Raw genomic sequence first — 15,547 nt, forward strand, 5'->3', positions numbered from 1 at the left:
ATGGAAATTAAGTAAATTATGAAGATGTCTCAGGTACATTTGAACACACAGATGCAAAAAAAAAAAAAAAGGAAGAATATATATGAAGAGTTTGTTTGCAAAAACCGTCAAGTCCATTTTTGAAGATTTTGAAGCAAGGTCTCTGTCATAAAGTACAAAATAATACCTTTTAAATGATGTATTGGTCACTACATATAAAGGTACATTTTTGAAGTTATGGTCAAAAGAAGCAAAAATTTTCTTATTATTCTCTTTATTTTTCTTGACCTTTAATCGCAAATATCTCCATTTGGCAAATATGGACTTATCGGTTTTTTCGAACTCTTCATATATATATATATATATATATATATATATATATATATATATTGTACATATTTTTAATCACGCTCATAAATGCAGCAAACAATTCTGATCATTCAACCTTGTTGCTTTACCTCCCAGGAAAAATTGTTATTTAAACATAAACTTCTCTCTCACTGTGCCTCGTGTAGTGAGGCCTAACATATTAAATAGCAAACACTACACACATAGCACACACATACACACACACAAACAAACAAACAAACAGCAGTGCTTTTTAGCAATTCTTGCTGACAAGACACATGATTTGTAATGGTAAATGGCAATGTGAAAACAGTGCAATGCAATTCACTTTTTCTTAGAAACCAAACGACCCCTACAAACAGAATTAAAGATGAATATATACATAACAGCATGGTTATTATCATCATCATCATCATCATTCAAAATATACATGTCTATCATGACATTTTGGGGTCGCAAACAATAAGTATGTCCTCACTGTAAAGAAACTATTCTACACTTGTCAAACTCACAAGAAAAAAGAGACAGACAACTGTATGGGAAAGTTGATTTAATACTCGTATTTCATATAGAAATCTGCAAGTTTAACAGCTTTCACATGATTTCACATAGCCATGTACAATGTAGGTAGTGGCAACAATACTCGACTGTGGGCCACAAAATCACAGCCAACAAAGTGCAGTGGAAACATGGAAGGCATAGGGAGGTGTATTTGGGACTGGCAATGTTGGTTCATCGTACACTTTGCAACTTGACAGTAAAAAAAAACAAAAACAAACAAACAAAACAAAACAAAACAAAAGAATAATACCGTTCAGTGGAACACATGTTCCACTGAGACCACAGAAAGAAGTTGACTGATCACTTGTCATTAACACCAAGTCTGCGCTGCGTGAGGCATGGACTGAAAGTCATTCAGTGTGAATACAGTACAGATTTCCACATCAAATCATACATTTGGGGTGTAGTATAACTGGAAGCCATGTGGTGGTTGCTATGATCATTGTGGAACTTCATGTCGATTCAAGTCAATTCAATTCATTTCTATTTAAAACTAAAGACCAAACATATATCTGGGATGACATACATCATTGTAACATAGAAATACACGAATTACATATGATTTTTTTTTTTTTTTCAGGCCCCTTAGGAAGCCAGGATTGTGAAACCTGATCCAAAATTAATGCACTAAAACCTGGTGTACAAGACATGCCTTTATGCACCTTGTACTGGTGGTTTATCCTTCAGTTTTCTGTTTTGAGAAAGAAAGAGAAAGAAAGAATGAAAAAGATGTGCTGTTTACTATTATATGGAAAATGCACTGAATAAATTAAATACAGTCTGGCACTCTAAACAATGATATTGTTCATGTAGCAAAAACTTATTTTCAACTGTTTTTGTTCATCTCGACTTGCAATTCTGATTAGCCTTCAGATTTTTCAACACCATAAAGATTTTCAGGAAAGTGTCATCTAAACACGTTTTACACAGAAAACCCGTGTAGATCAGAACAAAGAAAGCTGGTTCTTTTAGAATTAGGTCTGAATAACGTATCTCAGTGACTTGTTTAAGTTGTTTGAAAGGACTAAATGATACCAATGTCTGCACAAAAGAAAAATAATAATTACTACAGGCACAAAATCATCTACATCAGACAAATTCACTCAACGTCTATAGTGTTTTGCGCAGTAGATGAACTTTTTCCTTGTTTCAGCAGACCTGAGCATCATTCTAAGACTGGGGGGGGGGGGGGGGGAACCAACCCAAATCTGTTCCCCTGGTACATTTTTCGATGTCTTACGCAATATGTGCCATTCTGCTTTCATAACAGTTCTTCATTCCAAACATCACCCAAAACCGAAGACCCTTTATAAAGCAGGTTCACTCCTGTGTGGCATCACAACGACCCACAAACACTGATGAGAAGCCATGCTTGTCCCATCACCTAGCAACCTGACAATTTCCTCGACGCAAGGCTGTGGATACCAAGGCTGCCGTCTGCTCTACATAAGCCTGCCTGCTGCACTGTCTCAGTGTAGTCAGGACACCTTATAGGTGGGTTTTATATCAACTGCACTTGGTCTGAAAAGTTTATCACTGGATGGTGCATTCAGATGGACGCACAGATTCTCTCGATGGAGCCAGGGTTGCTTTCAGACAGAAGCTTGAGATGCAGTTTCCCCTCCTCACTTTTGGCTGGGTTTAAAGAAACAAAGAGAATGGGGGGGGGGGGGGGAGGGTATATAAATCATCAATCACACAGAAAATAAAATCAGCTGCAATATCTTACTGTGCTGTTGGTTGTTTCATTGATGAGACTGTCATCCAAATGGCCGGATGGCCGTGGGCTTTAGAGCGCATACCTGCATATAAATGTTACGTGCAACTAGCTAGCCAGATATTTGAGACTTGAATCACCTACAGCTGGCGGGTTCACCCCATAAAAGGATGACATTCCATCCAAGGAGAACTAATTCATCAAAGTCCCTTCAAGACACAGACATTTCACTAGGTTTGGCCAGAAAGGCCTTTGAAGGCTCAGAACTAACCTAAACTTTCAGCTTAAGTCTTTTATGCCACAACATTGCTTCCTAAAACACAAAGATACCTGGCACAAAATAATGACAAAAAGAATAGCTTCCCTATATTCACAAGATGTAAAGTCTGTTTCAATCCTCTACTATAAACAGCAAACAAACAAGAAAAAGAAGAAAAAAGCCAAATCTGAAAAGAGAACGTTGCAGACACTGGGCCATAAGTCAAACCAAAAGAGAATTGAAATTAACCCCAAAATTTGATACATGGATTTACAATCTGTTACAAGTCTCTTACACTACCAGCTAAGTGAGGAGCATGAAGTTCCCCATAAACCCTTTGAGTGGTTTGAGTGCAGATTAGCACAGAAAACCCTATAGCCTTGTACACACTGTCCAAACTTCCTGGCACAGAGAGGGTTAATTGAATAACAATGATGGCATGACAAGAGTGTCACCTACTATACTTTGCTATATCTGAAACCTTGCTACAGCTGGGGCTTTAATCTTCACTGAGCACCGACAAATTTTACCACAAGCAAGAAGCGCGGTCATTGGGCTCACCTTCATCGAACTGTATCCAGTTCTTGCTAATGTAATATTGCATGCAACTCTCAAACTCCTTGTCACTGTAGTTTTCTACGTAGACAGGAACAAATGGATCCAACCATTCAAAGCCCTGGACAAAAAGAAAAAATACAGCAACTGTATGAACAAAAATGAATAAGAAATGAATACAAAAATAACATCACTTAAAATGATAATGATGAAAATAACAATTATACTACTACTATCACAAGTCATCACTACCATTATTGAATGCAATCCTCTGGTCTTTTGCTCTTCCATATCTACGTCATATGCAAAATGTATCTTAAATGGTTCCAAAGTATCATTCTTTGTACATGTTAGAATTCTGATTTCATGTCAGTTTATATTTATATAAACATTTATAATGATTGGTGTTGTGCATTTGAACATAAATGCCTGTGGACTGCAAACCTCTTCTTTCTTTTTTTTTTCCTTTTTTTTTTTTTTTTGGGGGGGGGGGGGGGTCAAGTTAAGATGGAATACCACATTACAACATAAATCATAAAAGATTTGACCCTGAGAATTTCCACACAGACTCCAAGAAAACTGACATGGGGCAAAAACAATAAGCACAATTAAAGGAGATCCCTCATAGATACCCAGCATGGCAAACATGAGATGCCACGGAATGGAAGACTTCTCACCACAATCACATGATAGGATATGGGTTATGTCGTCGCCGTTGAATTCAGAAGAAATCCAAGAGTACAGCCAAATACATGGCAAGCCTTCTTTTTCTTTTCCGGGAGGTTTCAAAATTATCACCAATGACCATGTAGTGTGAGGAGAATGCACAAAATGCTCATATCGAACTTACTTCCTTCTGGAGCAGATAGAGTGGCTTGAAGTCTTCCTTCGGCATCTTGTAGGAGTTATGCTGATCCACAGTGGTGATGATTGCTCCATTTGTCTGTAGTAACAATAGTGAGGAATGATGCAGTACCATCGTATAGATTATTGTAACTCTTTGTTTCTTGGTATGTCACAACAACAAATCAACGCTCTACAACGTCTTCAAAACTCTGCCGCAAGATTACTGACCTATAGTAGGAAAACTGCTCACATTACACCAGTGTTACGTTCTCTCCACTGGCTTCCTGTTGAAAAGCAAATCATTTTCAAAATTGCTCTTTTTGTTTATCATGTGGTTCACTCAACTGCACCCGAGTATCTCCAGAATTCTTTATATTGTTGTAACCCTCCTCGCAGACTTCGATCCTCTACTTCCTTTTCATTTCAGATATCTAAAGTTAAGCATTCATGGGGAACTCATTCTTTCTCCCACATTGGACCAAAAGTTTGGAAAGATATCCCTGTCACTGTTCGCCAGTCATCCTATGTGGAATCATTTACAACATCTCTAAAAACATATCTGTTTAAAGGTAGAGAATCCCATTTGCATGCCTGAAATGAAGAGTTGTATAAACACAGTGGTATGTTGAAGAGAGTATCATTTTAGAAACTCCCATAAAGTATTGAAAGTGGAAGGTAACATTTAGTACATTTTTATTGACCGTTAGATTTTGAATTGAATTCTTTTCGCGGCTCACCGTAAATTCCAGTACATTAATAGGCTACCTTTGCAGACCCATGCACTGCATGTGTGTCCATCATGTATATTTTGTGAATAAAGTTCATCAAAACTTACAAACATTTCTATATGCATTCTTGCCACACACTCTATATGTTATTACATCAGCTCATATACTTATAGATTTGTGTTTATAGATAAAAAAATACAGAAGACTGCAACAAAAAGGCTTAAGTGTGGCTGACACACAGAACTACTGAGTAGTTGAGTTTTGTGCATTATTCAAATTGTAGATAACTGTTGACTTCCAAATTTCTAAGCAGTGGCCTAAACAAGTCCCCTGCGGTTCATATTTAATGTTTTGCTGCATTTTGGGAGTTCTGTAAAAGGTATCCCCTACCTTTAATATGTTGTAGGAAACAAAAAAAGTGAAGATGTTATATAATTCCTTTTCTTCTTCTTCTTCTTTCTTTCTTTCTTTCTTTTCCTAACCTTAAGACTAAAAGCGCCATGAGCATCTTTTTGATGGACTGTTGCGCTATAGAAGTATATATTATTATTATTATCATTATTATTATTATTATTATTATTATTATTATTATTATTATTATTATTATCATTATTATTATTATTATTATTATTATTATTATCATTATTATTATTATTATTATTATTATTATTATTATTATTATTATTATTATCATTATTATTATTATTATTATTATTATTATTATCATTATTGTTACTATTATTACTATCATCATCATCATCATCATGTACAAAGAGAAAAGCACTATGTTTTAGTGCCATACATAGTGCAGTCCATCAATTCTTTACAGTCTTATTCAACTGGCACAACTAAGTACGATGATTAGTCACAGTGAATAAGCAATATCAGTGAAACTAATGCATGTGAAATTTTGGACATACTAAAAAAATGACTTGTGTTTATTTTCCTGTAAGTCGTTCCTCCAAAACTGACAATTTAAAATCAAATTCTGGACAATCACAAGAATGTGTACTGTAAATGAGGAACAGTTTGTGGTAGGGACATTTTTCTTTCTTTTCTTTTCTTTTTTTTTTTTTTGTAAATGACAGCTCTTTCCTGAACTACTGCTAAAATACTAACACCTGAAAATTTCTGGAGATATAAAATGTTGTACAAAAAAGAAAAATGCTCATTTGAAGTTTACTGAAATTGAAAAAGTAATCGCAAGAAAGTTTCCACTTTTACAGAATTGAAGTGGAGAGTGATGGTGGAAACAATTCCATTAATTGGCTGCACTCACCCAGTTCCCTTTCAGTGCTTTCTTGAAGTGATGGTGCATTGTTAATTCTCTGACTGGGATCTGAAACAAAAGAGAACACAGATGACTGAAAACATGAATGACAGTACCGCATACCTCATTGCCATCTTGAAATATAATATAAGCATAGTCACAAGACTGTAATCATACTAATGGAAATCTATTGAAATATGTAGTTATCAGATTCCATCATATTTACATACCTTTGATAGGATTCAAAGTGATTCTTCTTGAAAACCAAAAACAAGGCCTTCCGAGACCAATAAACCCCTTCGGCAAAGATATTACGATTCAGTAAAACTTTGCAACTGATTGACAAATTGCCGGATATCAACGTATAAATAAATAAGTCGATGAAGGGCAATTTGTCAATCAGTTGCAATGAAAACATCTAGACGGAAGAATTTCGGTCAAATTTGCAATAAATCAAATACATTCCAGTGACATTATAAAACTTGCCACAAATTAAATACATTCCAGTGACATTAAAGATGATGAGAAAACCAAAGAAGGGAAGAAAAAAAATATTTGTGTTGTATGAAATAAGACAGGACCAACACAAGTTTTCCATATCAACATTGTAATCATTCAAAACAAATAAAGGTATTTACCATCAAAGGGTGTTGTGTTACTTTTAAGTGCACATGCACTTTGCACTTCGGTGAAAATCAAGGATAATTTGACCATCCTGAACAGATATAAATCTATACATTAGGGGAGATGTCATTCCCTGAGAAAGAGTCTGTTGTAATCTCTTTCTCATCTCGACAACACTGAACAGGAGAGTTTGTGAGACTCCATCACAGAATGGGCACTACTCACTATGTATCCGCCAGGCTTCCTGATGTTGGTCACGTCGGCAAAAAGGCCGTTCACACTATGGATGGCGAGGATCAGGCGATACTGTCCAGAGCCACTCTGCTGCTGGAGCTCCTTGAGGACGACGCCAATCACATCGGTGGCATTCTTTGGACGATTCAGTCCCTGCAATGACAAATAACACTAGCAAACATAATGTGTGATTGACAGAAAAATGCACCCAAAACAACAACAATAATAGAGTGATTAACATACAAAGATGAGAAATGCATATGAATTGACTGGCTGAAGGTAAACATGGAATTGATGTTAAATTTGACATTTTTTAATTTCATCGGAGGCTTCTACGTATCCAAATCATTGCACAGGTTGGCAGAACACCAGAACAAGGCTGTCACTCTGCCATGGTCATGCATGGCACTACAGTGTCACATCTTGCGTGTCTTTTAGAGAGTGAAAGTCAGTTCAGCTTTTTAAAACAACCATACTTGCAGTTGAAAAATTAATGATGACATCTACATGTCTTGGATTTTAAAAAGAACACCTGGAAACCTTGCCAAAGTAACCAATCACGGGACACTCCTTCCATCAAAAACAATATACATTGTTCACCTGAATGCTTCAAAAGAGAAATGACAAATCAAGAACATTTTCAACGGGCGAGTCAGCAGATGAAGACGACTTACTTGGTCTACTACAGCAAGGAGCGGTTGTCCCTTCTCTGTCTGTTCTCGTTTACTCCATTCATATCTGTCACTTGTCTTGAGCTGCAAAAAACAAACAGCAGTACCATGGTAACAATTCTGAGAGAAAGGTACACGTTGACTTCAAAAATAAAATTGTTTGCAATGGTGAGTGTAGTGACAATTATGTTGCAAGCTCTCTTCCATCATTTTGCAGCTACAGAAAGGACTAACAAAGGAAGTAAAAGTAATTGGAATTGTAGTCAAGGAGGGAATGGAAAAGGAATACGAAGGGATGAATTTGGTCTCCTTAACATTCAAATTAAACATTTAAAAAAATCACTTCCCCTTACTATGATGCCTTGTGTGTTTGAATATAAAACACCCTCTTCCAAACAGATACTCAGTAAATTACTAAAGAGTGGACTACCTCCACTCTACTCCAAAGCTGTACTTACTGGGCTTTTTTAATTTCCCTGCAGACCTCCCCCCCCCAAAAAAAAACAAACAAACAAACAAACAAACAAACAAACAAACAAACAAACAAACAAGCAAACAAACAACAAACAAACAAACAAACAAACAAACAACTTTATAAACCTTTAAAAAAAAAAAACTATCAAGCACAACAATCAAATATCCTGTTCAAATACCATGCTAGCTAATCCGTTTGTCGAAACTTCACAGAATATGAATAAGTACGACAATGTAGACTCCATCCATCTCGCTGTTGAACAGACCTGCTTGAGAAAGTTCTCGTTCCTGGACCTGAAGTGCTTGAGCCAGTCTGTGGACAAGGCAGGCTGGTCATACATCCCCTCATGAGACACAGAGTCAAGGAAGTCCCACTTGTTGTTCACATTCCACGCATTGGCTGTCAGACAAGCGTAAGGAACAATCAATACACAGGCAGAGAGAAAGAGAGAGCAGGGGACAAGAGAGAAAAAGAGGGGAGAAAAAAGTGACACAGAGTTTACAATGAGTCAAATATTCTACAAAGTAAAAGTTCTACCATTTATAACCTGAAGCCTCCTTATAGCATGATTCTTTATCTATTTTCATGTTTTTGCATTAATTTTGAGGAAATTAGCCCACTGACATATTTGAAAATGTCATTTGGGAGAGCCTATAGAAAAAAGTGAGCTAAAATGTATATGCAAACATTATATCACATGTACTGCATCAGCTAAAAAACTTTCACTTTATCATTACCACTTTATTTCCATCATTCTCATTTGCATCATCAAACCAACCACAGCCACAAATGGTACACAATTCCCACCAAATCTGCCATTGCTGGTGTCGGTATAATTTCATCATCATCATCATCATCAGCAACAACATCAAAATCAACATCAACATCAACATCAACATCATCATCATCATCACTGCAAACGCTGGGCAAATGCCCTCTGTCACACTCTCTTGTTAGTGTCTCTTCTAGTTTGATAAGACGGTCACTGCCTCGGACATGGTCATACGTTGTTGCTGTAGTTGTTGTTTTCTTCATCTAAAGTCTACATACCTGAGGGGACGTGGACAATGAGGTAGCCCTGGTTGTGACAGAAGTGAAGGAGGTGGTTCAGGCACACAGTCTTCCCGCTGCCCTTCCGGCCATACAGGACGTACTTGACCGGCGGGTTGGTGAAGTCCGTTCGGCGCAGGTGATCAATGATCTCCACCGCCGGCTTTCGCACCATGAGGGAGGCTTCTTGGAAGGGCCTGATCTGTGTTGGAGAGAGAAAGACAATGAGACGGACGGACGGACAGACAGACAGACAGACAGAGAGTGAGAGAGAATATGGTTCTGTTCCAGATTCATTACAAGTCCTACATCTGCAAGCATGGCAGAAACAAGACTTACAGTACAATTAGTATGCATGAGATAGCAACTATATGAGCAAGCACAGTTCCACTCAGTATAATGAAATTTACAATGAAGATACAGCATATGCACTCGTTTTCCTTTACTGTTTTGATTATAGAGGATGAATTGTCCCTTTTATGGCAGTTTATCTTGCTAATTAGACATTTATTTCATTCCAAAGAGAGGCCATTTGGAAACTTCAACACTAGTAGGAATAATTCTGTACATAAATGTTGATAGAAATGATTGACTACTTAGCACTTCACTTACTTAAATACTTATGTTTGATGATAAAGGCAATAATCTCATGAACGCCACAATAGAATTATGTGAAAAACAGTTCCCACGAGATAGGTCCATAAAGTATAGTTGTAACCAAATACAGATGAAAAGGCATGGGAATATGTAAGTAAATAAATAGGCATGTATACAAAGCACTATCATACATGACAGACGTACCAATTTCAGCCATCTTGAAGACATACCCACAGGGAACAGGGTCTCCACATCTTTCCTTGGGATGGTGTAAAACTGACCGATGTGGCTGGCATTGTGGTTCACCTTTTGGAACAGATTTGATAGATCCCCAAAAATGGTGATTTGAGGACAATATTTAACAGCACTTCTGATAGTATACATCTTTTGGCTCTTTACACACAAAAATTCCTTAATACTTTGGCACCTGATTGATTTTGTTGAAAGATGAAAAATTTGAGTGAACTACACTATAGTATCGAAGTGAACTTGATGCTAGTCTTGAAACATTGGCACCACCAGTGACACTAAAATGGCATGATGAAGAGATATTGGAAGGAGGGGGAGAGTTCCATCTATTTACCACAAAGGTACCCGTTCACTTTTTTTTTTCTTTGTACAATGAACTCGGGGTAGGTTCAAGGGCTACATCCGTGATAATCATCAATTCCTCGAGCTAAAGTTTACACGATGAATGACCAAGATATAAAAACATTGCCTTGCTTCTATGCTTTCATTCATGATAGTAAACTCACTGGATTGCTCTCAGCTGTCCTGAAGTCCTCCCTCTGTCCCTGGGGTGGGGCCGAGAGGGCGGGATCCTGGAGAGGCGGGGTGTCCGTTGGCCCAGGAGGAAATGTGGTAGATGACAGGCATTTCACACCTCTCCTCTAGAGGGGAATCGGGGAAAGGGCAAAATTTTTCATTCCTGGCTCACATTCAAGATTAAGAGAACACAGGGTAACATATAGATCGGACATATATACTGGAATATAACATCATTGGTTCTAGCAGGAGTAACATTTCACTTCTTGATTCTGAGCATTTTATCACTTAAAATATTGATGAAAGGAAATGGAAAAGAAGAGTAAATTTTGTCTCTATTTGAACTGAAAGGAACATAGATTCTGACCTATGCAACTTAATCACATGCACTGTAACTCCAACAAGATCAAGAAATACGGCAAACAATCATTAATCTTCATCTAAACTGGTTTGAAATGGAACAATTTCAGAAACTACTTTTATAAGTCGATGCTTTTAAAAGTTGATTCTATGTTCTGTGCTGAAGAAAGACAGCAAAGAAATTCAGTTTTGACTTCCTGAAACAATTCTATTTCATTTTACCACGTTTTTGGTCTAATGTTCTTGACAGGATGTGTCCTAAAACCACCAAATTTCACTTGCAGCAGCATTACCTTATGTATCTGGAGATTAGCTATCATATTATATGATACAGGCAATTACAAAAACCCAATATTGTACTAGAAAGCCATACATGATTGCACTTTAAATACACATAATCATTACAATATTCTGAAAAATCGACAAGCAAGAAACAACAAAATTACAGTCTAGTACAGAATACTTAAACCATGTACCGATACTCACATAAATAGTAGTGGTCAGCATTCTTGTCATAGCCGGATACATTATGATCTTACCTGAAAAAAAAAAAAAAAAAAAAAAATGAATTACCTGTAATTCTCACTGCAGTTTTATGTGGTACTCAAGACTGCATATTGATACTTTATACATGCAAGTTGCTAAGATATCAAGCAGGTAATCCACAATACCAAATGTGGCAATGCATGCTCAGGAATGGCAAACTACTATCATATCAACACCCATAAGTGTGCTTGTTAGTAATCTTTCTAATGACCTTACAAAATGGCCGCAATATGCTACACATACTAGAACCCCGTTGTCTATACTTACATTGAATACAATATACTGAAAAACCAGAAATATTTGCTTACATTTTACTTTCGTGAATTTCACAAGAGCCAAGATTTGCAAAATTGAAATGCACGTGCGCAAGTTCCTGTAGGAAACCTATATACACTATAATATATGCTGTATGCATTGAATGCCAGTGGCAGTTCACAAAAAAAATTCATAATCATGCTGTGAAAAAGGCCGTCAGCTCAAATTTGTATTAAATATCTTGCTTTACAGTTATGTATACGTATATGACTACTGTGAGCAAAACACTGATTTTATATTCAATTTCCTAAGAGAGGGGGAGGGAGAGAGAGAAAGCGGCAGGGGGGTGGGGGAGCAGAGGTCACCACCCGCACCCAAAGTTTACAAACTGCAATGCATTCTCTCCCATTCTGATACTGGACAATTTTGAAAATTCACTGGGAGTCAAAATCAAAATACAGTAACTTCAGGACAGATCACCGATATAGGCTTTAGATCTGAGCGTTCAAAATACCGGCACCTACCTAGCTATCTAACATTACCATGATTACTAATGTCCACGTTTGTACGTATAAATGCCGAGAATTGTTTTCCCTTAGTCCCACATGCATTATTATTTGCACGCTTTAGTGTGACCATGGAGCTACGTAGCTCCATGGTGTGACTGGGAGCCGGTGGGTTGTTTGTGAACGCATTTTCATGTGATAAAGACATTAATCACGACTCCCAGAAACAAGTTAAATTATATTGCATTGTCATCCTCACCTCTCTTGGGCAGCTACATAAACACTTCAAACACTGAACAAATGTAACGTCGGTTCAACCTCTCTAAATCGGCAAATTTTGCAGATACGGAACACACCATCAACACCTAGTTATAGTTTCACCGGTCCGTTACCGCTATCGCACTGCACTTGCACTGTGAATGTCCCGTGTGTGTCTGGTTAGCTGGTACGTGGGGTGGCGCCGATCCCGAACATGATATCCCACACGTGTACGTACAGCTCCACTGCACGGTCGGTTGATGGGATCACCTCTCTGATGGGATCATGAGGAGAGGGTACGCGCGTAATGTACTAGTATTGTAGATGTACTGCAGTAGAAAATTGCCAATAAAAATATTGTTTCTGGAAGAATTCCTAGAAATGAAAGATTTTGTACCCATTGCAATGAGGATAAAATTTATGATGAATTTCATTATCTTTTTTTTTTTCAGTGCTGCCTCTTGAGTGAACAGCGAAAGAAACACTTAAAAAGATATTACTGGAAATATACTGGAAATATACTCTACCTCCAGTTATAACCTCCAGTTAAAACTCCACAGGAGGTGTTTGGGAGGTCTACTTATCCAAAATCCAAGACCCAAATACTATAACGATAGATCAATATAATAATGAGAAAAAGAAGACCGAGTCCTTCCTACTTAAACCAAGTTTTGTAGTAATATAATGACACATGTTTAGACGACTAGTATCTATTTCATCCTTTTCTTAGTTACTACATAAGCATTTTATAGGCTATCCCTTCTTTGTTGTAACTTGTTTGTCTTCTCACTCTCCCCTCTTCCTCTCCATTTCGCCTCCTCTCGCTCTCGTCTCAATTTCATTCTTTTTTTCACTTATGGTATATCATTTTCGTACATCCTTGAGGTTTTTTTTTTCCTTTTCTCTTTTTTTTTTTTCTCAATTATAGGCCTATGTCACTCGTTTTTCTTTCATTATTGTTAATTTGTATAAGTACATTGCAGGGGCGGATGCAGGAATTCCGTAAAGGGGAGGCGCCTCAACAAAATTAAACGAGGGCGCACGCCCCCTCCCCCAATCTTTTTCTTATTTCTTTTGTTCTAACAAAAAAATAAAGAGGGGCCGCGCGCCCGGTGCGTCCCCCCCCCCCCCCTTTCCGCACTGCATTGTCATCAGTTTTGTGCGTCTTTCTAGCTCTTTCGTTTTCCCCTCCATTACTCCTCTCTCTTTTGATCTCTCTCTCTCTCTCTCTCTCTCTCTCTCTCTCTCTCTCTCTCGTCATATTTTCCTTCCTTTGCATGTTCACTACACCGTGTATTTATTATATATTTCTGTATTTTTTCAATATTTTCATCAATCGTATTTCACTCTTGTTCACTTTATTACAGTTGTTTTGTACATCTTTTAAAGTTATTTGCAACTCTGTTTGTCTTACTGTATTGATAGTGTAAAAATTGTTTTTACATTGGATTCCGATGCCTATTGTATGGGTTGTTGAGTATAACAAACTTTCAAACTTTCAAAACTTTCAAGATTACATAACTATTTGTGTACATATACACGACTCATCTCACCGGGACCGCAAGGATGTGACAGAGCCACGGTCGGAAGCCAAGACCTATTTGATTTGATTTGATTTGATTTCTGCATTTGTCACAAAGTATATACAACATAACAAACAATCTTCCAGTGTACCAATCAGATCATGACCAACACAAAACGAAAACAAGATATACATTATACGTGAGTTATAATCAAACACAAACAAAAGGAAAATCATTGATTATTCAATCGAATTATTCCAAACAAAATGCTGGAGACAGTCATCTAAAGCTGAAGGCTGATTTTGATGACGTTCTCTGAAAATGCATAAAGTACTAGTAGCTTATATTTCGTTACAAATCATTTAATACATACTATTGTATAACGGAATATGTAGGCCTACAAAATGCATCCGTGCAAAAGTGAGTTAGGGTGCAGGTGTGGACGTGCAGTTTTGTTGTTTTGTTGTTGTTAAGGCTGTTTAGATCTTACCTTAGTGAATGATTATCCACTTACCCCATACAAGTGATTTGATCGCCATCATTAAAGAGCTTTAAAAAACAAACAAACAAACAAACAAACAAAAACAGAACTGAGTGATACAATGTATCTCATTGAGTGACAGGGAACATAAATAGATGACGTTTGTGGTGAAATAGGCTAAATGAGGCATTCGTTTATACGCATTAATGACATTGATACAACTATGTATTAGAAATCATGTGATTTTGTTTCGGGGGCTGCAACCCCCAACCTTTTTGTAGGTCTGCTTAAAGGGATGGTGCAGTATTGGTGGAGATGAGAATTGGGCATTTAATATTTTGCGAGATACCAAGAAAACACTTATGAAATAGTACAGAGCATACGAGGAATTCAAAGTTTATTTGATAAAAATCGGGTTTGGAATGGCTGAAACATCAAAAAATAAAGTAAAGCAAAGCGATCGTAATAAAAGGTGGGTCCCACACTTTATTAGAATCGCTCTGTTTTGGATATCTCAGCCATTTCAAAAACAATTTTCATCAACCATTAATAAATGTTGAATTCCTCATGGAATCACATGCTCTTTCATATTTCATAAGAGGTTTCTCATTATCTCACACACACAAAAAAAAAATATTAGTAACCTGAAATTAGGTCTCAACCAAAACTATACGATCCCTTTAAAGAGAGGTGAGAGAGGTATACCATCACGGCAGCGCCGCCCCACCCCCCATCATACCGTTCTTTAAAAAGATAAAGAAAAGTAAAAACAAATAAAAACAATTTTCAGCGCCCCTTGTGTTATATCATATATGACTTATCTGTCTGACCAATTAATCGTATCATATATCTTGAAATCATAATACACGCTGTATAGGCTTGTGCCCCCCAAACCATCATTTTCGTCACCACTGTAATGGTTGTTTTTGTTTTTGCTAT

General features: G+C 37.1%; 1 protein-coding gene across 1 annotated transcript; it reads right to left on the minus strand.

Moving 5' to 3' along the window:
- Positions 1 to 862: 862 nt before the first annotated feature.
- On the minus strand, positions 863 to 12,732 carry LOC140230491 (small ribosomal subunit protein mS29-like). Its single transcript, XM_072310646.1, has 12 exons — positions 12,606 to 12,732; positions 11,526 to 11,578; positions 10,670 to 10,804; positions 10,119 to 10,220; positions 9,318 to 9,519; positions 8,533 to 8,666; positions 7,796 to 7,876; positions 7,113 to 7,274; positions 6,273 to 6,332; positions 4,270 to 4,362; positions 3,426 to 3,540; positions 863 to 2,523 (listed from the first exon to the last, which is right to left on the minus strand). Exons 2-12 carry the CDS (start codon positions 11,565 to 11,567, stop codon positions 2,438 to 2,440), a joined length of 1,212 nt encoding a protein of 403 aa, XP_072166747.1. The 5' UTR covers positions 11,568 to 11,578; positions 12,606 to 12,732; the 3' UTR covers positions 863 to 2,437.
- Between the last annotated feature and the right edge of the window lie 2,815 nt (positions 12,733 to 15,547).

This window comes from Diadema setosum, chromosome 7, assembly GCF_964275005.1.
Source record: "Diadema setosum chromosome 7, eeDiaSeto1, whole genome shotgun sequence".
Taxonomy (NCBI): Eukaryota; Metazoa; Echinodermata; class Echinoidea; order Diadematoida; family Diadematidae; genus Diadema; species Diadema setosum.

Excerpts from the sequence above, each read along its gene's own strand:
- LOC140230491 (XM_072310646.1), bottom strand. The coding sequence starts at position 11,567 with ATGTATCCGGCTATGACAAGAATGCTGACCACTACTATTTAT. Across the intron at positions 10,221-10,669 it reads GGACAGCTGAGAGCAATCCA|GTGAACCACAATGCCAGCCA; the intron begins GTGAGTTTACTA and ends CTGTTCCAAAAG. Across the intron at positions 8,667-9,317 it reads CATTGTCCACGTCCCCTCAG|CCAATGCGTGGAATGTGAAC; the intron begins GTATGTAGACTT and ends CTTGTCTGACAG.